Below are 25,200 nucleotides of genomic sequence, written 5' to 3'. Positions count from 1 at the left end.
AGAACAATTCTACAGAGTTTCTCCTTTGTATGTTCCACCAAAACAGGCCTATACAGCTGTACAACGACATAGTGGTGAATTAATGAAAGAATTCGAATTCGAATTTGGGGGGACACCTAAAGACACTGTACCTAGTCTTGCTCATGAAGTACAAGTTTTATTTACGTTGTAGCCTACATCGTAGTGTATTAATGTCCCTCCATATTATTTATAGCCTAACTGTGTTTAGTATTAATTTAATATTACATTAATATTACATATTTTTTCCAACTGTGTCTATATCTCACACAAATGACGAACAAAGCAGATTTTACTTACAAGAAGTTTCACAAAACATTCACACCTTAAAAGCTCATTCATTCATTATTATTATTAGTCATCACTTAATACACACAGTTCATGGCCAGACTGCATGTCTCTAATGTGGTTATCAGTCAAAGCTCTAGGAAATGACGCGTTCATCAGTCTATGTTTTGCTAAATCCCACATCCAAATTTAGGATCAAACTGGCCAATAAACGCTAATGTTGCGCGTGTGTGTGTGGAGAGAGAGAGAGAGAGAGAGAGAGAGAGAGAGAGAGAGAGATCCGTTTCTGTTCATCACTCACACCAGCAGCAGCACCAGCTCGGACCTTATAAACTCTCCATCCCAAATCCTGGAATATCAAACCGAGAATCATGAAATCGGGCATAATGTGGATTTATCAAGCTCTTCTGTGCGTCTTTCTGTCTGTGGATGTGGGTGAGTGACCAACGCGTAACGCACACGTGAAACCATAGTGCGTTATTGATTAGTAACTGATCGTGTTTTAAACACAAGGTAAATGTCACTGTTAGATTGCTTTGAGAAATATTACATTAATTAAACAGAAGTTCATCAGGTTATGTATTCACAACTACTTCATGTTGTTTTTGAAAAATAGGTTAAGTGATGTAAGTGGTTACATCTGGTTAAGTGATGTCACATTTTGAGGGTAACTGTGATTCTGGGGATATTGGATATTATTGTGTGTATGTCCTGTATTTAAGACTGGTTGTAGGCTACTCTCTCTCTTTCCCGTGCAAAAGCTTAACATGTTAGGGCTGCACAATTAATCGAATTTCTAATCGCGATTACAATTATGGTATTATTACGTAATCGTTAAAAGCGGAAATTAATCGTTCAAAGTCCACTTATGTTATTCTGCAGGCTTAAGATATGTTTTTTACTTTCTACGTGTTATCTTAAGGGTTTCCCCATTGTTTTAGTTTTAGTATAACATTATAATATCATTCATATTTTTACTTTTTTATAATCTAACCTAATTTTATAATCTTCTTTTTAAAGAAGAAACCAATCCGATGTATATTTGACATTTGAGGCTTAATACTATAGAAAAGCACTAAAGTTTTTTCAGTTAGAGTGTTTTCAGCTTGTTTATTTTAATATAAAAAATACGGCATGCAGTTGCATCAAACAATGGTATAAACATCATTCAATGTAAATTGTGATAATCGTAATTAATAATCGCAATTACAATTTCAAGTGAATAATCGACAATTATGATTTTTGTCATAATCGTGCAGCCCTAATGGTGATCTAATACCTTATTTACTGCAGTTATACTAGTGGAACTACAAGCCATCAGTGACCTCACAAGAAATGAAACAAAATGACAAAAATATTCAAGAGGATTCTTCCTCTGTCTGAAGGAGATCTCATATTAATGACTAAGTACAATGTGAACTCTGACTCCTAATGCTCTAAAATTGGGTTTAATGAAACTTTATTACTTTTGACTGACGTTTAATTGTTGCAAAGTGTTTACGATGACCAGCTGTAAATTCGTTCCACTTTCAGCCGCTTTGAATGACTTTACTGATGAAGAAACTTAAGTTGAAACTGTAAACTCTTAGAAATGCAAGATATTATTATAAAGATTACATTTTAACAGTGAATAGTTGAAACTATGGCTATCATGGTAAATAGTTGGAAGGTTAAGGATTGCTGAAAAAGGAGCTCATCTTTTTCTCCACACAGAGTGACTGAGGGGTTTGAGTTTAAATCAATTTAATAAAAGAAAATCCTCCCAACTTTTGGGTGGAAAATGAAAAATACAAATAAACAATCCAAGGGGTTTTTAATATATGTTTAGGAGGCCATAGTTTTCAGACTGTCCCCATTCACACTAATGTATATTTGGTTTGGATTTTACACAAATCCACTGACCTTTTCTCATGTTTCAGTCTCATAAACTGAAGCCTGAAGATATTACATGCATCACGTAGTGCAGAGGATATGGGCTGGTGTGGCCTAGTGGTCAAAGATCTGGGCTGGTAGGTTGTAGGTTCAAATCCCACAAGTGTTAATCTGTTGTGTCTTTTAGCAAGACACTTTTCTGCCGTATCATCTTGAGAGGGCCTGAAACTGTAAATGGTTTATAAAAGTGCCAATATATACACTGCTTTCAGTCCTGTTCCACTGAAGAAATTGATGTTGAATAACAGTGACATGCATCGTTAGATGCGCTACAGCAGTGCAACAGACCCTTACCAGAGTGCAAATTTCCCGCAATGGGCAAAAGCACATATGGGGTCAATGGACTCTCTAAAGCGGGCGTTATCGATGTGCTGTGCAACATCTGGACAGAGCCGTTTCTCCCATATTTCACCATTGCAAATATTCACCGGACCAGATGTGCTGCGTAAACAAAGAACGAGAATTTCTTCAAATTTTTACTGAAGCTTTAGGAAAGGAAAGGACATTAGTGAGTCAGACTGAAACCATTAATGCTGATGTTTCTCTGATGCCCGTCCTCATTGCTACCATAAACATCATCCCGTTGTTATTTAAGGAAGAGATTTAGCCAAATCTAATAAGCAGGATGGGAGATAAAGATGCCCCCGACAGGCCAGAAAGAGGAATTTAAAGGAGTCTAATTGGGGCGCTGAAGGAAAAGATCAATGTTTGAGGAGCAGCTCAATGAAATCCAGATGTGTTCAGATGTGGTCCAAACATTAATAATGTGTTCTCACCAAAACCGCTTCAGCCACAGGAGTTCGGCAGCATTGCGTGTGTCTGAAGCAAACTGAGTGCTACCTTACACCGCTGATGTTCAACAGTTTATCAAATCACTTGATAATCAGGGCACCGGGCCCAGGACTACTGTACAGAGCAGATCCAAGTTCATGCCCACGCTGAGTGAGATAACGGCATATGGGAGAGATATGAATACTTCTATTATCAGATTTTAAGAGGAATAGTTCACCCAAAATGAAGTGAGCATGCCCGTCAAACGTAAAACTACATAAAATTAGACAAACTTAAAAGTATCATAAATCAATAGATTTGTGTGAGGAATAGACTGAAATTTAAGTTATTCATTGGTAACATTTGTGATTCAGTGATTCCTGAACAGTGATTCCTACAACAAATTCTTTAGTCCAATTTGTGAGCAACTGAAATGTTTTGAAGCAATGATCTGGTCAAGTGGAGTCCCAAATGCCACCCTAAATGTGCAGTCACATTTACTGTTGCTTAATTGGTGACATTCCAATAGGAATCCATGTGATATGGAGTTTCTTCTAAGGGCGAATAAGTTCCCCATACAGATTTCGATCATGTTCCAAGTTGGTCACGCAAATTTGCCATGCTGACCAACAGCATATCAGATCGGTGCTTCATACATCTACACTACTGACAATGGACACATGACCTGTTTTTGTGTCAAGCCTGGAATTCGCTTAAATTTCGCTGATGTGACCTTAAAGGCCTCAATATACTCATGGCGAAGTTCTTTTTCGTTATTTGCTTAGGGTAAAAAGTTTGAAATACCTTGAAATATGCAGTAGTATACTGTAAGCGAACATACCCATAGTGTTGAGAGAAGCATTTGGATGAATATGTAAATATGTGCTGCGTCCTTTCCTCACACTTTTTCAGCTCTGCAATTTGGCAACACAGTGACAGTTTTTAATTTTTCGATTTTTGCTATAAAGCAGCTCTTTAGTGTGTTCGTGATTTATTTTACTCTCGGACATCTGACCTTGTTGGACTGAGCAGAAGAAATGAACAAAAAAGATTTTCACTTCAAAGGAGACGGAGCCATGAACCAATCATAGTTTGAAGGTGTTTACCAGCGGACCTTATTTTTCCGGAAAGTTAGATATGGCAAGCTGTTTCAAACTTGGCGGAATAGATCTGCTGCTGCTGCAGCAGAGCAAGTTGCTACTGCCAATACATCCACAACATGATGCTGTGAGCATGTAAGAAATATTGCTGCTGCAAATATAACATACATGAAATAACCCCCATATAGCATACATGAATCACCTCGTAGCAGATCTATACAGGTGGAGCTGGGGAAGGTGGAGGGTTTCTGAAGCAAGCTTCAACTGCTACAGCAAGCACTAGTCATATATTCGAATGTTGAGCAGCAAGCTCATTGGCTACAGAAACAGGAGAGAACCAATCAGCTGAGCCATGTGATAATGATGTCATTAGTTCAGATTGCGTTAGACCTATCGGACTGCGCCATCTAGAGTTTCATGCCAGAACTCTGTATTTAAACCAGTTTGTTCTTAGCTTTTGCTTGAAGTATATGGAGTTTTAAAGGGGTAGTTCAACCAAAAATGAAAATTCTGTCATTTATTACTCACCCTCATGTCGTTCCAATCCCGTAAGACCTTCGTTCGTCTTCGGAACACAAATTAGGATATTTTTGATGAAATCCGAGAGCTTTCTGACCCAAAAATACGTTTTGTGTGCAAAGAAAACAAAATAATGACTTTATTCAATAATTCAAAAAGTATTCTCAATGTAGCATGGACTATTTAATGATGTCCTTGCTACCTTTCTGGGCCTTAAATGTGTCAGTTCCGTTGCTGTATATGCAGGGTCAGAAAGCTCCAGGATTTCATCAAAAATATCTTAATTTGTGCTCTGAAGATGAACAAAGGACTTACGGGTTTGGAAAGACATGAGGGTGAATAATTATTGAGTAATTATTACTTTAAGCCCTTACAGTACAGTAGTAGTTTGCTGTGGAGTCCATATCACTACTAATTAAGCAGAAGTGTGCTTTTAAGGTCTGCAGATGGGTACTTGTGAGCAACCTTGTGAAACCTACAAATGCAACATCCTTGTAGACTTCAGACGGGCATACAGAAGCCTTAAATACACATTAAGTGCATGAACTCTCTGACTCAGTGGTTCGGTTCCTGCCGTTCTCCAGTTAAAAGCTCACTGTTGGGAAGATTATCAGTGAATAATGTCTTACATTTCAGTGTGTTCCTCACAAAGGTTTCATATGATTCAGAAGACTTGAAATGCTGTGCATGAGTTGTATAGACTACACTGACAAGACAATAGGAGACGATAATGACATACTTTTAAGTTTTGGGTGAACTGTATGGTCAACATTTTATAGTACAGATCAGAAAATAAAGAGTGTAAGGAAACACTAGAAAGAAGATGTTTTAGTGTGGGAGTTATAATGTTAGCTTTGAACATGTATGTAAGCTGACTTTGGGAATGTCCTCGGACCAACAGAGTGCAGTGAATCATGAAAGTCTGGGCCCCACTCACTGGCCTCTCATTCATTTCTGCAGAAGAGACAGTCATAAAATAGAAACGGAAACCTGATTTTGCTAATGTGAAAGGATATAAATGCTGATGAGTCTAGTTATGTTTACTCCGCTTGCTTTGATGTACATCCATCTTGCTCACATATTATTGCAGCACAGTTTGTGCTGAATACAAAAAAAATTACATGTTGGCCAATAGTATGTTATAAGTAGCTGAAATAAGCACAAATTTCAGGCATGTCAAAACATCTCAAGGGCCCCAAAATCACCTCAGACCCCAGAGGGTTAAGACCCTTTGACATCTAACCCAGCAGGCACAGGATGTCAATATAACGTCAGGTTGACATTGGACATGACGTCGGACAGACATTGCATTTTGGTGGACGCCAATTTAACGTTGACTTAACATTGGATTTTGTTTATGATAATCCGTATTTAAATTACAGATTATAATGACTTATACTGTCTTTTTACGCGTTGCGTTGCATCGCGCTGCGTAAACATAAAACCATGTCTGCATTTGTGATCGGAGAAATGACAAACAACAAGCACTACTCTACACAGCTTCGTTCACGGTGAAAGCCGATCCGGCGATCCACAGCACAAAGTTGATGTATTTCCTCAGCGACCAGCACGGATCAGCTCCAGGCATGACGAAGTGGATATCGTCCTCTTTTGGAAGACCAAACAAACACAATGAAACACACAGCGCCCTCACGGCATGGCGGCGGCGGCAACAACAATACTACAGCGAGAATAAAAGTTACGCCTTCTTTCTTTGCGTGAACATTTGGGAGGTGTTATGCAAATCTTCCCACATTGTGATGTAGATATGTGGGGGCGTGTTAGAACGAGCCGTTTTAGGAGGGCGTGTATTATTGATAATAATAAGAGATATTTCTTGAACAGCAAATCAGCATATTAGAATGATTTCTGAAGGCTCATGTGACACTGAAGACTGGTCTTTGGAGCTTTGGAATAGCATTTTCAAATGTATCAAAATAGAATAAACTGTTGTTTTAAATTGTAATAATATTTCACAATATTACTATTTTATGTAATAAATGTAGCTTTGGTGAGCATAAGAGACTTTTAAAAAATATATATAAAGAAAATTACAGACCCCAAAATTTTAAATGGCAGTGTGAATATTGTAAAAAATAATTAAAAGCATGATTTTAAAGACAGGTTACAAAGAGGATGATTATTTAAATTTCAATTTTTTTTTCTTTATATGTAGCCTATTAAAATGATGTAAAACAAAACAAACATTTAAAAATAATACTATTTTAAAAAGTGCTGTCATATCAAATTCTAAAGAGGGTCAAATCTGTCAAAATATATCAGTTTTAAGTCACAAAGACACAAATTGGGCACAAATGGCACCATTTCCTGAGAACGACCTTTCTGATAATGTGTGTGACAGCTCCCACCACATGTATGAGATTACGAGTGTACATGTACGTGTGTGTTTTAAGTATCTGCATATGTGTTTGTGTTTAATCTCCTTGTCTCTTTTGTTCAGAGTGCAGGAAACAGACATTGCAAAGGTATCAGAAAAGTGAAAACAGCCGGCTGCTCTGTACAGACTGTCCGGAATCTCCTCGAATTAGAAATCTCTCGCTGGATGACTGCGCACGCAAATGCAGCAAGAGCAAGAAGTCCTGCAGGTGACACGCGCACATGTAATCACACAAGGGATAGTTCACCTAAAATGACAATTCTGTTATCATTTACACACCCTGATGTTGTTTTGTTTTTCTTTGGAACAAAAAATAAGATATTTTGAGTGTTTTTTGTCCATGCACTTGAAGTCAATGGTCACCAGTGTTGTTTTGAAATTAAGTCATCCAGGTTTTTGAACGACGTAATTTTAACTTTTGAGTGAACAATTGGTTCAACAAATGAGACCCTGATCCAGGTGGATCTCTGACCCAACAGTTGTCTTTAGTTATCTTGGTTTTCTCTATTTGCCTCCTTACAGGGCATTCTATTTTGACCACATAAACAGGAAATGTCACTTGCTTGCCTTCGACCGTTTCTCTGAAGGCGCAAAAAGAGAGCGAAAACCCAATTACGACCTTTACGAAAAGAAAGGTAAATATTTGCAATACATTTTCGAAGAAGTTCACTCACACTTAACTTTTTACTTTTATTTCTTTCTACTTATGTTTCCTGGAAATGTTTTGTTGCAATACCGAGCAAATGCCAGTCATGTTTGTTTAGATCACTGGTTTTAAAGTGTGAAATTGCTTCTTCCTATGTATAAAATCACCTCTGTCATTGTAAACAACACAAGCATGAGACATTTGGCAGCAAACAGCTAACAAAGTATAAGAAAGCATGACGATAAGTGTTGACGTTAACAAGATGCCGTTTGTTTATGTTTCCAGCAAGAACTGGAGTTGAACAGTTAGATTTATGCCGTAATCGACAGTAAAACTCTTGTTTGGAGATTTAAATCACCTCAGGACGTCAGCGAAATGTGTAATCTGTAAACAACGTTTATAGTTTCACATTATATGAATATCTTTGTGGTGTATGTTTTCCACAGACTATGTGAAAGAGTGCATAATTGGGTCAGGTGTCAACTACAAGGGGAGAAGATCGTTCACAAAGACTGGAATTACGTGTCAAGCCTGGAATATGTCCATCCCACATGAACACAAGTAAAAATTTACTTTAATAATTGAAAATAAATAAACCAGAAAGCTTTTTTATTTCATTTATAGACAGGCAACGAATAAAGTACCCCTAAAAATTTGTCTCGCCCAATAGAAATGCTTTTTGGGGAGGAACAGGATATTGCAAGGCGCCGACATGCTGCATTGTGACACGTCTTGATTCCTTAGTGAATTGGGTTCTACAACAATGCAGCCGGTGCATTGAAATAAAGCACAAACAATTTAAATTAATATAAATAGCATATCACTTCTATTTACACTTTGTGTGAATAGCATCTATCACTGTTTGCACTTGGAAACAAGATGCTAATTGTTGCCATTTACACTGTGTGCAAACATTATCTAACAATATTTATACTCAGAGTAAATAGCATTTAAGTTCCGTTGACACTTTGTGTAAATAGCATTACCTTTTTTACACTCTGTGTAAATATCTGCAGGTAATAAACAACGCAATTCATAGTGAATTCTTAAACCGTTCACTCCTCTGTAACTCATTGTCTCAGTAAACTTCTCATTTGCAACTTTCATATGGTCTCTGACAGCTAGCAATTTTCGCAATAGTCTTCGCTGTTTCTAGCGAAGACTTAGCCATTAGCTGTTAATCGCCGCCAGCATGCTGTCTGCCAACGATCGCTGCAGATGAGATTGCTTTCAGGCCTGGTCGTTTGAGAGTCGTCTTTCTGACAACAGAAGTTAAGTGGGACTGTACGGAGTGATGCCTTGACTGCGTGAACATGAGCCAGTCCGGTTAATGTGGTCAATTGTTGCCAGGTCCTTGTTAGCCAAGATGTTATTAGCTCTATGAGTTACACCGCTTACAAGCTGTATAAAGATTTTAGAGGTGGGAGAATGAAATAAAGATAGAGAAAGAACGAGAGGAGGAGGATTTATGGACTGAAGTCATGTTCTGTCTGCCCTCCAGCTGAGCTCACAAAGCCGCAGACACATTAAAATACGAGCAGCATTCGAGACTAGCACACAGATGCTAATCCAGACCTTCTCCTCCCTATGGATAACAGTACTTTCCGACTTCGATTCCCTTCGAACCTTTTTCCATGTGATAAGATCTTTTTCCTCTCAGCTTCTCAATCTATCCACCAGCACAGTGTGTCCAAGTCAAATGGGGAGACAGCAGAAAATTATCAGAGAGAAGGTGATGAGAACCAAGTAAATCTTCTCTGAGAAGACAAAAAACGCAAGCCCTTTTTCTACCAATAAGGCGCTGGTGCTGGTTCCAGAACCGGTGGCCAGCCAACAAGCAACCTGCTTCCCAGAAATGTCTCTTTATGAGATGTAAACCTTTTGTACAAACACAAACGAAAGGTTTCCAATAAATGACCAGTTTCCAACCCATATGACCTCCTGGTGTTGTAAATGGGATTAAGGAAAGTTTAAAATTTTCTGTTCAGATTGCATTCAGAGTTTGAGAGTGTCTGTTGGCAGCCAGAGAGAAATAGCTGGCTAACATCTGTTAGCACAACATCATTAGCTGTAGAGATCTCAGGCCTCATGTGGTCCCAGCCGCAAGATCCAGATGCAGGAACACAGTCCATTGCAGCACAGCACGCCTTTCGTAACCCAGTTGTTTAAGCAATTCATCTGCTCTGCATGGATTTTGTTTAGATCGTATCATGATTTGGTGCCATTCTAACTTATTTTGATGTTTTAGAAGCAACAGGAGTTTTCCAGATCAATTCAAAGGTTTAGGTTGACGCAGATTTAGATCATCAGATAGCATCTGTTGGGGCACAATGTGCTTGGTTTACATGGTTGTTAGCTGGTCCAGGCTAATTTAGATGATTGATTCAAGTCAACCAGGTAGAGCAGGGGTGTCCAAACTCGGTCCTGGTATGCCACTGTCCTGCAGTTTAGCTCCAACCCCAATTAAACACACCTGAATCAGCTATTCAAGGTCTTACTAGGCATACTAGAAACTTCCAGGTAGGTGTGTTGAGGCAAGCTGAAGCTAAACTCTACAGGAAAATGGATCTCAAAGTCCAGAGTTGAGGACCCCTGAGCTAAACTCTGCAGGGCAGATTTGAAGGTACCTGTGGATGACCATCCATACTGCTTTTTGTATATAGGATCGTAGGACCTGGTTGACCAGGGGTGTCAGTCCTGTTACTGGAGGACCACTTTCCTGCAGAGTTTAGCTCCAACCTTCTCCAACATATCTGTTCAGAATTATTTGTAATCCAGAAGACCTTGATAAACTAGTTCAGGTGTATAAGGTGGCCCTCCAGGAGCAGTATTGGACACCCTTGTAGTAGACTATTTTGGTCAACCGGTAGAATGTAGACTATCCTGGTGTGGACCTCTGCTGAAAGACAACAAGGTTTCTTAACTAGCTCCATCAGGGAGTCAACCAGCTTCACAGTAATGTAGCGAATCAGCTCATGGGGAAATATGAATAATTAATCCTGACTGCTATTATTAAAACAGGGTAATCAATTTGATATTAGGAACAATCAGTAGCACTAGTGATCAACTGTAAGATTTGTGTTGGGCAACACACCATGTCTGGTCACAGCTGCTATGCTGGGCCATGCCATGTGTGTGCCCCACCCTCCGTGAGGGGTGTTACAGAGTATTTGTTAAATATAGCTAACAAAATATATATTGTGTGTTTGATTGGTCCAGACGCTACAGTAATGACCATGCTGGTCAACCAGCTTCATCTGCTAAATTTTGCTGTTGAACAACATGGCTATGCCAGTTCTCAAGCTGAACCAGCACTAGCACTAACTCAAAATTCATACTTGTCTAAGCTGATCTTTTAGGCTAACTAAGCTGATTTATTCAATCAGAGTCTTAAAAGACCAGGTGTGTCCAATCCTGCTCCTGAAACTCTGCAACGTTCTTTTCCAACCTGTTCAAACACACCTGCCTGGAAGTTTCTAGTAATCTTGAAGACCTCAGTTAACTAGTTCATGTGTTTTTAAATGGAGCTAAACTCTGCAGGACAGTGGCCTTGCAGAAAAAGGGCTGGACACCCCTGAAAAAGAGATGGTTGATCGCAATAACTTAATTTTTAACTGTTTTCCCTCTCTTATTATCTCTATATATTGATTTTTCAGTTTCAAGCCTGCCAGACACAAAAAGTTTGACCTGCGTCAGAACTTTTGCCGAAACCCGGACAATGATCCAAGTGGACCCTGGTGCTTCACTGAACTCACTGAGACTCGGCACCAGGAATGTGGGCTGCCCCAGTGTTCAGAAGGTTAGAAATGACTTCATCAATACTGTATATAATATGTGCTTTTGTGTCTGTGCAAATCTGTATTTGAGAATACCTTATGTCAGTATATTTGTGTTTGTTGTACTGTCTGCATGACAGTGTGTGCATTTGGTGTTTGTAATACCTGTGTGCATGCATGTTTGTAGTGGAGTGTATGAAGTGTAATGGGGAAACATACAGAGGGCCCATGGATCACACAGAGAGTGGGAAAGAGTGCCAGAGATGGGACTCACAGAAACCTCATAAGCACACCTACCAGCCTCACAGGTACACATTCACATGTACACACACACACACACACACACCAATTGCGTAAGTTTCAACATGCTCCTCTGTATCTGTATTTATAGGCATGTAGATAAAGGCCTGGATGACAACTACTGCCGCAATCCCAATAATGACGTGCGTCCATGGTGTTACACAATGGACAAAAAAACACCATGGGAGTACTGTAACATAAGTGTGTGTGGTATGTTCACTTTTCCACCTTTCATTCTATGAAACATTTGCATTTGGGTTTTAGCTGTATTTCTGGTTTTGTTTTGTTGTGATATTGTGATGTTGTGTTATGCTGTGACCCAAACATCTCTCCATTTTATGCCTGATTTTATTTTATTTTATTTTGTCTGTTTTGAGTTTAATTCAAGCTAAATGTTTCTAACGCATGTGGAGGAAACCACTCTCCTGGCTATCACAGATACTTGCATGTGTGTGATATTTAGTTTAGCCAAGAGATTGTGTACAGGTGCACTGACTCGTCATAAATCTCGTGGTTCAAGTGTTACTCCTGTATTTCATCCATGGCATGTTTCCAATGGAAACATTTTTCAAATGCTGATGCTTGGAATTCCTGACATTCTCTCTCCCTCGTTCAGACTCAGATAATGATGTGGAAGTGGAGGTGACCACCTCTTGTTTTCGGGGTCAGGGAGAGGGTTACAGGGGTACAGTCAATGTGACCCCTGCAGGTGTGACCTGTCAACGCTGGGATGCCCTTTTTCCTCACAACCATTCATACACACCTCACAACTATAAATGCAAGTGAGTCATGCTACACTTATGTTTTTCAGGACGCCTCAGCATGTTTCTGTGTGGTTGATAAGGTGTTCTGGGGTCTCATTTATAAAACTCTCCGTAGATTTCATCCTAAAAGTGTATGTAGGCAGAAAAACTAGATTTTGCGTAGCTTACAACGCCTGGTTTTTCTATGCATAACCTCATCTGCATTTCATTTGCACATCATTTCTATGCATATTCCCATCCACGTGACACCATGTTTAACATCGTCAACGGTACAAGACATTAAGGAAATATGAGATACGGACTATAAATGCCATTTGTGCCATGCACATTCATTTTTAAAAATCATCCAGTATCCTTGTTATGTTTTAGAATATATATATCAAAATATCCATAAAAAACTGTTTAAAGTAGTTCTCAGAAAAATGATTTAGAATAGAGTTGATCTCATTCATTTCCACTGGCCAAATAATATTTCAATTGTTTAAAAAAATTCTAAATAAACTAAATTAATGCAGTTTTTCTGATAAGGTGAACATCTTTGAACTATTTTAGTGGAAAAATATATTTCCTATATTTATTGCAGTGTAAATACAATTATCTGACTCTGCGCGTCATTGACAAAGTATTTTAAAAAGGAAACGTGCAAATCTTACCGTTTTCTTCAAGTTGTATCCTTCAAATACAGTGGTATTTTTCATAATGTTGTGGAGATGCCTTCACACGACATCAACACCTCTGTGCAGCTGGGGTTGTACAGTAAGCTATTATCATTGGTCCTATTCAAACCGGACAATAGACCGTTCCACCGAATCCAGCAGTGTCCGCCACAATATCAAAGTAAGTGCGCATCATTGATCATTGATCTCGCTAAAAATGTTTTCTCATAACATGAGATGTGCAGTTTAGTATAAAGATAAATTATTGTGCACCTATAGCGCTCCTCGCTGTCATTAAAACAACATACCACAGGAAAAGTAATCAAGCGCATCCACTACAAATAGGCTGTCTAAATTCATATAATTTTGGTTTAACTTCTGCGTAATGACTTTATGTAATTTCAGTGCTTATCTCCATTAATGAGAGTGGAATATTTAATGTAATTGTAATTTAAAATCGTTGTTTACTTCATTACTTTTCTCTCTCCAGGAAAAAAGTCCGTACGCATGGGTCAGAGTTTGCGTGCAGGTGCGCAAATTTTCCCGTCAAGTTTGTTTTTTATAAATCCCACCTTTTGTGCAGGAAGTGGCGTACGCAACGGTTATAAATGAGGCCCCTGGTGATTGCTAGGACTTTGTTAGGTAGTTGCTGGGTGATATAGTTAAAATATATAAAATACACTTAATAAAAAACACTTTATTTTAAGGTCCAATTCTTGCCATTAACAAACCATTAACTACGACTTTTGCCTCAATAAACTCCTAATTTGCTGCTTCTTAATCGTTAGTAAAGTAGTTGTTAAGTTTAAGTATTGGGTAGGATTAGGAATGTAGAATATGGTCATGCAGAATATTCCACATTAAGTAATAATAAACATCCAATATGTTAAAAATAGGCACACTAATAAGCAACTAGTCAATAGTGAGAATTGGTCCCTATACTAAAGCGTTACCTATATTTCTTACAGCCTTATGGTGAATCTTATTTACCATTTTAGATTCAGATTATTTGATGAAATAAAGTAAAATACAACAAAAAATCGTAGAAGGCATGTTTTCTACAATGCTTCTTGCTAAATGATCATTTTCAACAATATACAGTACAGCAATATTTACCTGCATTAATTTTAAATAAACCTTTTCAATATATAAAACATCACATTTGAATAATTTAGTCAGAGTTTTGAATCAGTGTGACAGTTTTATTTCTGTTTTAACACTGTCATACAAGCAGGTTATGATGCACTCTTGAGGAAACTTAATGACCAAATAAAAAAGTACATTAAAATTTCACAATGATGCTCAATTTTATGTTTCCAGGAAAAACACTGCAAATATACAGTATTGTAAATGTTTGAAAAATTCTAGGATTTTTGATCCTAGGATTTGGGTTTGTTCACATCTGACTGATCCTAAATCGGTCCTAACATTCTGAAAAAGAATAAGCAAGAAAAATATACATGCAAAAATTATTTTGCTAAATTGTTTGTGTCCCACTCAGGGATCTCAAGGAGAACTTTTGCAGAAACCCCGATGGCTCTGAAATTCCCTGGTGTTTCACCACAGACCCAAAAGTACACAAAGCTTTCTGTACCAACATCCCCAGATGTGATTCAGAGAGCTCTGACAGCACAGGTGAGCCCACACACACTTCTTACACACTTACACACACCGCATAGCTAGGAAGCATGAACCATATTCAACCACACAATGAATTGTGTTGTTCCAAAACGCTTAGTTCATCACAATTTACAAGAATTTTAATGATGAAAGACAAAGATGTTTTGCGCACAGGCGCCATCATGGACGTATGGAGACTGCCTGTAAAGATCTGGCACCCTGCTCGAGTGTGGTTTTGTTCTGGGTACCCTCACATTCCCCTTCGTCTGTGTCACACAAGCACAGTCCTAAAAGAAAAAGATTTGTCTGTACAAATTGTGTAATCCATCCTGTTAGAAAAATCTCTTCTTTCATGAATGTTCCAGCTTTGTGTTTCAAAAGACACATTTCTCACCAGAAGCGTCCCTTTGTGGTTTCAGGTCAGAGAGACAGGGCAGTGCCTCTCTGGATTCATTCAAACTTCAGTCAGATGTTGGCACAGACAAAAACTTTTTTCCCTTACATGTTTGCCAACCACCAATTGTAAAGTGGCCCCTGACGTGAAATTGGCCCTCCCCCACTAATAAAATGCTATTTCAAACATGCTTACTTCATGACAGCATGGATACAATCAGCAAATCCATAAATAATCTAAACATGGAGCTCTGAATTTTTTGATTTTACTGAAGGTACATGCATATGTATATACATGTTAACATTGTTTGTTATCTTTATGTCTGTTTTATCTGTGTCCTAGAATGTTATGAAGACAACGGGGAGAGTTACCGTGGTAATTTGTCGAAAACAAGATCTGGTATTCCTTGTGGGCTGTGGTCCGACCACACATTCAGGTACATGTTTCCATGAAATCACTGAAACCATTTAAAGCTGCCATGTGTCATTTTTTTCAAAGTCAAAATACTTACTATTCCAGTGTACAAAGAAAACCACTGGCTGCCATTGTCATTTTCATAGGGCCCTAATAACCTAATTGGAAACATAGTCACAGTCAATATTTTTGAAAATCTATTTGATGACACTACAGAAATGACACACTGGAAATTTCAAATAAAGAATAGTTTCTTTGTGTTTCTTTCTTAACAATAGATTTATAATAAATGCAGGTCAATAAAATGTTTAATTATATGATAATTAGTCCTCACTATATCTGTGAAATAAAAAACATCAAGGGAGCACGTCCCCTTCATTATTCAAAATACAGTATCAATCAATGTTTGTTTCTTAATGACAAATTTCTAAAATTTTAAGAAACTGTTAACACTTTCAATGCTAATCTGTTCCGAAATGTAGTTAATTATGCAATGTGCTTAGTGAAAAGATCCAAGATGGCTGGCAAATGAGTGAAATGTTGATATAATATACTACAAAAAAATCAGTAATCCAATGCTCAATATTAAGTAATCAATAAAAAATAGCAAAAAAGACCTTTGTTTTACCTGAAATCTGTGTATTTTATCCATAATATTAACAGATATTGTGTATTGAGTATTGTGTCATTCATCTTGCATTGCCTGTACTGAAATCAGTTGTGAGTGTTTTGTGCTGTTACATATGGAACACTATTTTTATGGCACCTGACTGTGTAGAGCACTTCAAATCAAGGCCCGGGTGTACTTCATTTTCCGCGGACTTCCACAGACCCTGCCGGTAATGACAATAACGTCATGCGGACAGTGTGCGGACCATCACGACCGCGGGCGGCCGAAGTATACTTTGGGGTTTGGTCACTCACGATGTTCCATTCCAGTTAGGATGCCGTCTTAGGAGACAGCTGTCTATGTAGGCAGGGAGGCAGATCACTAGGTTTTGAAATATTTAGCGCTTTTTTGCACTCTTGTTCTCTCGTGGGATCCTGTTGACTCTTGGAGCCAGTTTTCTTTGTAGAAGTCATTTATTAGCAATGATGTTGAGTTTGTTTTGAAGGCGGTTATCAGGCAGTATTACAACATTGAAAGAGAACTGAGGCAGTGATAACAAACAGAGAAGGGCGAGCCGGGCCGCTCATATTCATCACTGATACACTGAGGACAGAAAATACCACACACTGTTCCACGGGAGACAAATGCCCCATAAAGCAGCTCGCTCAGCATCCTGTAGTTCCTCAGCTGTTAACATCACTTAATTTACAGGAATTTTAAAAGCCAAAATGGCACAGACAGATGGACATGTTGCAGGAGTGACCTCTGACCCCAGTAAGTGCTGTCCCCCGCTCTCAAAACATGGGCAGATCAAAGCCAATCAGCTTCTTCAAATGGCGTCCAGCCAGTGAGTCTGCCTCACATGGGTTCGAAAGGTTGTCTCTGAGAAAACTCAACGTTGGCTTGGTCACCGGGGATGAGAATTTACCTCTCCACTCTATCACTCTTTGCTTCCTATACATTTTTCACTCTGGGTTTTCAGCCCCTGCGATCCCAGGGCTGTCTGTCTCGCTCTAGGATTTATTTTCTTTGTAAGTCAACTCTGTAGAAGTCGCTTGGCGTGCAGTTTCGGCCTGGCTTGTGTGTAGCCTTGAGGACAGGTGGTGTAATACGCAGAGCCGCAGCGACTGTTCTGAGTTCATACTTTCAAACTTTTATGGGTGGTGGAGGGATGATATTAATATGATTCCTTCTTTGAACATCTTGTCACACAACGAAATACGAGTCAACATTTCCATTCCTCTTGTGCTGGCCTGTTTCTCTGAACTGAGTAGCTGATTTCCTGTTCTTTGTTTTTGTGTGTGTGTAGGAGAGACTTGCAGTCAGCGAAGGCCAGCACGGGCTTAGAGTTGAACTTGTGCAGGAATCCAGACCGAGATAAGCACGGGCCATGGTGCTACACGTCCAACTCCTCCATTCCTTGGGACTACTGCGGACTAGAGCAATGTGAGTTCCTACTTCCTGTTTCTCTCCTCTTTTTCTCCTCTTTTTCCTGGTTAAAAGACCTGTGTAGACTAGCATGAATCTTCAAACTGGTTCAGGTTGGCTTCTGGTTTGGTGTTTGCCAACATTTTACCTGTCTGTCTATCTATCCATCCATCCATCCATCCATCCATCCATCCATCCATCCTAAAAACTACATTCACTATATTGCCAAAAGTATTGGGACACCCCCTTCTAATGACTATTTCAGTCATTTACATGAGTACAAATGTTTAAGCATATTGTAGGGAATTGTGTGCTTCTAATTTTATAGGAACAGTTTGGACAGGACCCTTTTCTATTCTAACATGACAATGCCTCTGTGTATAAGACAACGTTAAAAAAGAAATGATTGATTCAGTCAGTGTAGAAGAACTTGACTGGCCTGCAGAAAGCCAAGTCCTAATCCCAGCTGAACACCTGTGACTTTAAATGCAGACCGTGAGCCAAAAACTCATCACCAAACACCAATGACTTGTACATATGTCTACAGTAATTTTAGATTACAGTGAATAATTAATCACTGTAATTGTTGCAACAGAGATAGAAATACAATTTTTAAATACTGTACATGAATTATGATTCCATCTTTGTTGCCACAGTTTTGGAAGTGTCTTTTTCTGTTCTAAAGAAGGGTGGCTGGCGTCCCAATATTTTTGTCCATATACTGTATGTACAAGTCATTGGTGTTTGGTGATGAGAGTTTTTGGCTCAAGGTCTGCATTTAAAGTCACACCAGAGGTGTTCAGCTGGACCAGTCAAGTTCTTCCACACTGACTGAATCAATCATTTCTTTTTGAACGTTGCCTTATACACAGAGGGATTGTCATGTTAGAATAGAAAAGGGTCCTGTCCAAACTGTTGCTATAAAATTAGAAGCACACAATTCCCTAGAATATCATTATATGCTTAAAAATGAAGATTTGTACTCATGGAAATTATGAAAGTAGTCAAACCTGTTCATTAGAAGGGGGTGTCCCAATACTTTTGGCAATATAGTGTATAGCACTACATATTTAGTTAGTTATATTAATTCATTCAATATGCAGTACATTTTCCACTTCCCTAAATTCCTTTCCTTAAAATACTACATTCTACAACCTCATTTCAAATTCAGGAATCCAGTTGGAATGTAATACACATTCTCAGTTTAATTCTGAATGGCACACAACTCGGGTTATGATGACAGACAGGGTCTCGACCTCCATGCCAGGGGTATTTTGTCATCATTTGTAGCTTTCAAAGCCTGTTGGATGTTATGTATTGAGTTTGTGTCTGTGGATATTGTCTCCTCGAACGCGGCATCACACTACAATGCCAGACAGATGCAATCCTCGTCATCTTTGTGCCCATGCAGCTGTGTCACTGCAGCTGGATTTTTATAATTGTGTTTCATTCAGGCACGTTTGTCATGGTCTGCTAGTGCATGTTGATGATGAATGAGTTGCTGTTTGTGCAGGCTTGGCATTCATCATCATAATAGGAAACATGTTCTGGGTATAGTTCCATGATTATATTTAGGTTTATCCAAATTATATTAGATTATTTTTAAGTTTCAACAATATCACCATTTTAATTAATGAGAATTTGTCTGAAAGTTTTTTTTAACAATGCGTAATATGCACGTGAAATGTTTCATTATAATATTTCGTTGCTGGTTTTGAGTGCAAACTAACATTTAATGTCTTTATTATTCAGGTAAGTCAGTGTCATCGGATGACCATCAAAAGAGTAAGTTAAAATGATTCTTTTTTTGTTGTTGTTTTTTTAGCAGATAATAACCATACAGTGGTTCTCAATTGGTGGGTCGCTGACCTCTTGTGGTCACAGGCACCAAAGAAAAAATGTGCTAAATGCAAATAATAAAATAAAAATAAATAGAATAAATAATATAAAAATTAAATAAAACATTTAAGCACTATGCAACAACTATAGCACAAGTGTCCTATTGATTTGTATAGATTGATTGATTCATTTGCTTTGCTTTCACAAAATGTACATAATTACATTTACATTTACATTTTTTCCAGCCTGTTATTAATTTAGCTTATTATTGAGTCTGTGCAGTTTTGTGTTTTTATGTTCAACGTTCTGGGTCATGAAACCACTTGACTATGATATTCTATAGTGCATATACAATATGTCTTCAAAAAATGCATATTTTTACTGTATTATCTTTTTCATGAAGTCTTCTCTAACAGTTATGTCTTTTGCTCTCAGCAGGTGGAGGACCAAAACCATCTTGTTTTATACACAAAACCACGCGAATTGTTGGGGGGATGCAGGTGCAGCGGGCAGAGGATGGAAGCTGGGTGGTCAGCATTCAGAAAGGGTACACACTTCCTGTTTGATCAGTGTGAAGTATTGTGTATAATCTAAGTCAACCTAAATAATTTAAAGCAAATATGAAGATAAAAAGAATACTGTGTTTTAAACAAATATTAAATATACACAAAAAATGGTAACATAAATTAACTGGTTTTATTCAAGTCCAAATATTATATAACATCAATGAAATAATGTAAATACATTATTTCATTCATGACAACTCTTGGAACAGTTTTAGCATGTTAATGGACATGACAATGTTAAAGAATTTGGTCTTGGTGGACTAGTTCTGCTATGCATGCTGCTGCAGAGCAAGTATGTATCTGATTTAGGCAGATCTAGACAGGGGGAGCTAGGGGAGGTGGAGGGTTTCAGAGAAAATCTTAATAGCATGATGCAGGACCGGCTTAGAACTAACTGAACCAGACTTTTTAAATGTTGAGCAGGCAATATCATAGACTTCAAAATCAGCAGGGGCCATTTGACTTGTGCCATGTAGGAAATGAAGTGATTGCTAGCATATTGCATGTAAACCATATGGAGTTTCATGACTAAACTAGATATTTATACCTACAAAACTAAGTTCATAGGTTAAATCAGGTAAAAAGCTCTTTTAGGTACAGCTGCAGGTTACAACCTTCTACAATGTATAGTATAGTGTTGTAATTTAAGGAAAAGTACATTCTCTATTGGAAAAAAAAAACAGAAGTTTGAGAATGAGTATAACATCTAATTTACAAAATGTCAAATTTACTTATTTGGTTTGTACATGCTGAATGTCTTTAAAAAAAAAGGTTAAACACATTTGCAACTTACTTGGAACACAAAAATATTGTTGTTGGGTTTTTTTGGCATTATGATTTAGGATATTTGGCTAAAATAATACATTTTAGTATCTAGAAAATTCATAAAAATATGTAATATTTATAGCATGGGAGACAGTAACGACACATAACAACGCATTCTAATTGGTTCTCCTCCTGCAGGAACAAACATTGGTGCGGTGGCTCTCTCATCAGAGAAGAATGGGTTCTGACTGATCAACAGTGCTTCTCTACCTGGTAATCCTTCCATCCAACCCATCTTACATCCACTATTAACTAGCTACTCTCTGTTGTCAATACAACCACATTTGAGTTTTCCTCATTCTTGGGCGTGCATGATTCTGGCCTGTCCCGGCCTTGTGTTCCCATCTGTCAGTTGATGTTTTCTATGAGACGTGCGGATCCAGAGTTTCCGGTTTAAGAGAGAGTAGTGACAGATCCGCTCGAGTTGTGACTGATGGCTCTCTGCTCTGTCAGTGGTGCATCTGTTTAGACTCTGTGTTCGGCTGCATGATATACGCCTGTGGATCTGCTTCAGTGGTACTTGAGTGAAAACCTGCTGGCTCTGTTTAGTTTGAAGGGGAAAAAAGGAACAGAAGAAGAAGGAGAACGAGTGTGTCTGGCTTTTAGATCATCTCTACATTCCCCAGATCCGCTCCCTGTTGGGTTCAGCTATCTTATGCTTCGCATGAAGACACAGGCCGGGCTGGATGCTAGAACTGACCTCTGTGCCTTGATCAGAACTGGAGATGACTTTACCAGGGATGCTCGCCAACTTACATATCTCACGCTTGTAGAAAGTCTTCTCCGCTCTGTCTGCGATCCACATCAGATTATATATTTTCAGAAGGCTCAAATGACTTATCACCGTTCTACTGAGATATTTAAGTTGCATACTTTAGTTGTCATATAACTTCTGTACTTGACATATATGCATATATAGTGTTTCTTGCGCGTTCCTCAGCGTTCCTGACCTCTCGGAGTACACCGTGCAGGTGGGGCTTCTTCATCTCAACGTGTCCACCGGCACACAGGGTCTCCAGATCGCACATGTGGTCTGCGGGCCCGAGGGATCCAACTTGGCCCTGCTCAAACTCGCAACGTAAGTGCATTTGTCCATCTGCCCATTCATCTTCTCATCCATCCAACCATCTTTATGGTAACTCATAGTCTTATGCCCAGGCCTGCCCCTCTCTCTGAGCATGTGCGAACTGTGCTGCTTCCTGTCGCAGGATGTGCTGTTGCAGAAGGCACCTACTGCCTCATGTATGGCTGGGGAGACACTAAAGGTACTATTCTATTCTATTCTGCAACATTGGCTACATTTACATGTGCACCATTAATGTGATTATTTCCAATAATCAGAATAAAGACTTAATTGTAGCAAAATGGTTACATGCCTATTTTTTTTATTACTTAATTCTTAATCGCATCAATTCGATCAAAATCTCATTATGATTTTCCATACAAATGTAATCATTGTTAAACTGTTAATTTCAGTTTTATTTTTTGGTTGGAAACCCCACTCCCCCCAAAAAAGTATTTTAAATAATTACTACATATTTCTCTGGTTATAATATGCAAATTGCAAAATAACAAAATAGAGTCTGAAGGGTTCAATTATTATTATTTATCCAAAGTGCAATGGTCCATTGTTAATTATTCTTTACTGATTCCATTCTATTCAACTCTTTTCTATTGTACTGTGGTATATTCAATTCTATTTGCTCTTTGTCCACCTCAAAACTGCCCTAGAATGTATTTGTTTTAGGCTTTCAAAGTTAATATATGAATTTATGAAAAAACATCTGCGTGTATACACACACACACACACACACACATATGTTTGTGTGTGTATACACGCAGATATGTTTTTTCATACCTTTTACCTTCGAACTAGTGCTGATATAAATAATGCTAATATTTTTTTAATTCTATATTATAAATTATTTAATATAGAATTCATGTCTTTTATATAAATGATCAAATTAAAATATATATTATGGTTAATCTACACTACATTATCAACTTAATTATTTACTTATTTTCCACATGGGAATTTACTTTATTAAAATGGCAGTACAAAATATAAAAAATATCAAATCTGAAAACCCCGGTCTTCAAAACACAGCTCTAGAATGCATTCAGATTGTCTTGATAATAATCCCAATGACTTATGGCATCTTTTGTTCATGTTTGTATCTTGTGGAACAAGAACAAGATACAGAAATAAATATTTAATCTGAATCTATTTTAATCATCATTCAAATACACACTAGTACAAACTAAACAAACATTCTTAGCTCATATTTAACTCATTTTCCCAAACCCGTGTTGAGTTATTTAGATACAGGGCCAAATAAATAAAGAGAATTGCTTTTGCATTCAAACCTTTCCAGACCTTTAGATTTCTATTAAAACTGACCCTTTGACCTCTCTGTTAGGCACAGGCCATGAGGGCAGTCTGAAGATGGTGGGACTTCCAATTGTCAGCAACAAGAGGTGTTCCCAAAGCCACAAGGGTATTCTGCCCATCACAGAGACCAAAATCTGCGCTGGAGGCAAGAGAGACCAAGGTGTTTGTGAGGTACGAATCAGATCCTGGTTTTTGAGGAGTATCGTTTCAGATGACGGTGTTTGTTTCATGAGTGTAACCTTTATTTTTATCGATTCACCTCTTACAGAAAGACTACGGTGGCCCATTGGTGTGCCAGGAAGGAGAGAGCAAGGTCATAGTGGGTGTGAGCATCAACGGCCGCGGATGTGCCGTCGCCAGGCGTCCTGCTGTCTTCGTCAACGTGGCCTTCTACGCTGAATGGATCCGCAAAGTCTTCAAATACTATTCAGACTTGGAAATAAGTGACTAGATTATTATATTTTCCACAGATTTGGTAAATAGAACTTATGGTGCATTGCGTTTTTTTGCAACGACAACATGAAGACCATGGTTGCTGTATGATTCGTATACAAACAACTTGGAGGCCAGAGTTTAGCTTAAATGAAAACCACTGGAATGGAAAGGTTGCAAGACAAGAATATCTGATGTTTTCGCAAACAATCTGTGAAAATCAGACATCAGACATTATTTTTAAACCAACAAATGGAGGAAATGACAACTTCTGACCTCTCTAGAAGTTTGTTGTGGCTGGTGATTTAGCCCTTATAAATTAAGGACAGATGGATAAATGACGAAAGAAAAGCAATTAGAAGAAACTGTGGTGTCAATCCACAGAAACATATTTGTCTCAGACCAGAGCAGATGTTCTAAATGTCATTCCCTGGAGATACTTGAAGATGGCAATAACCCAACGTTTTCAGACAGGACGGAGCTTTTGTTTCCACTGGGGTGCATTTTTCAGACATTATCACTTTTTCACAGACTAATTTTCTTCATTGTATGTCATTTTGAAGGCATTTTAGGTGCAACTTATGAGGACGATGTTCTAAACACCATTTTCAACATCAACCACTTCACGAATCGGCAGTCTGCACTGTGGCCGGTATTCATTCCTGAATGGGATGTTATCACACACTTCCAGAAGGGTTCAGTGACATTCTAATACAGAGCAGATGTTCTAAATGTCATTCCCTGGAGATACTTGAAGATGGCAATAACCCAACGTTTTCAGACAAGGACGGAGCTTTTGTTTCCACTGGGGTGCATTTTTCAGACATTATCACTTGTTCACAGACTAATTTTCTTCATTGTATGTCATTTTGAAGGCATTTTAGGTGCAACTTATGAGGACGATGTTCTAAACACCATTTTCAACATCAACCACTTCACGAATCGGCAGTCTGCACTGTGGCCGGTATTCATTCCTGAATGGGATGTTATCACACACTTCCAGAAGGGTTCAGTGACATTCTAATATTTCGCACCTTGCCTTACTCCAGTTTGGAGCGTTCTGTGGCCCCTTTGGGGCTGTTTCGTGTACTGCACTCTAAAGAGTGCTAATGTCACTCTGTACATCTGTAGGTCTTATAGATCTGAAAGTACAAACATCTGAAGGCCTTTGCTTTCACATGGTGTAATATATCTGTCGAAATTTTATACGCAGTTTGTGAAGTATTTATTGATATATTTTATAGATCGACTTAAGTCATGGCATTTCATCCTCCAGAAGTGTTTATTGTGTTTAATCTGGCGTGTACATTTGAAACATAACATTTGTAAACAAAACAAAAGGACGATATGTCTTTAAAGGAAAATATTGGTTCAATACAGTGTGTTTCGACTCAAAGACGGCTCCCCGAAGGTTTATAAGCCACACATGTGTGCGTCGCCCATGTGGAGGGTCTTTTAAGTCAAAGTTTAGCCAAGAGTGCAAAGATACTTAATTAAACTGCAGTACTAAAT

General features: G+C 38.3%; 1 protein-coding gene across 1 annotated transcript; it reads left to right on the top strand.

Moving 5' to 3' along the window:
• The first annotated feature begins 617 nt into the window (after window positions 1-617).
• Window positions 618-24,384, top strand: LOC107695871 (hepatocyte growth factor-like). The gene is made up of 18 exons (XM_016495948.1): window positions 618-741; window positions 7,090-7,234; window positions 7,549-7,661; window positions 8,119-8,233; window positions 11,329-11,471; window positions 11,636-11,756; window positions 11,840-11,958; window positions 12,365-12,530; window positions 14,670-14,803; window positions 15,525-15,618; window positions 17,516-17,652; window positions 19,387-19,419; window positions 19,909-20,020; window positions 21,003-21,077; window positions 21,805-21,942; window positions 22,023-22,129; window positions 23,285-23,427; window positions 23,525-24,384. Exons 1-18 carry the CDS (start codon window positions 678-680, stop codon window positions 23,705-23,707), a joined length of 2,142 nt encoding a protein of 713 aa, XP_016351434.1. The 5' UTR covers window positions 618-677; the 3' UTR covers window positions 23,708-24,384.
• Window positions 24,385-25,200: the final 816 nt, after the last annotated feature.

Source organism: Sinocyclocheilus anshuiensis, unplaced genomic scaffold, assembly GCF_001515605.1.
Source record: "Sinocyclocheilus anshuiensis isolate Anshui unplaced genomic scaffold, SAMN03320099.WGS_v1.1 scaffold538, whole genome shotgun sequence".
Lineage (NCBI taxonomy): Eukaryota > Metazoa > Chordata > Actinopteri > Cypriniformes > Cyprinidae > Sinocyclocheilus > Sinocyclocheilus anshuiensis.
The sequence above is the reverse complement of the archived record's forward strand: the minus strand, read 5'-3'. Positions and strand labels throughout refer to the sequence as shown.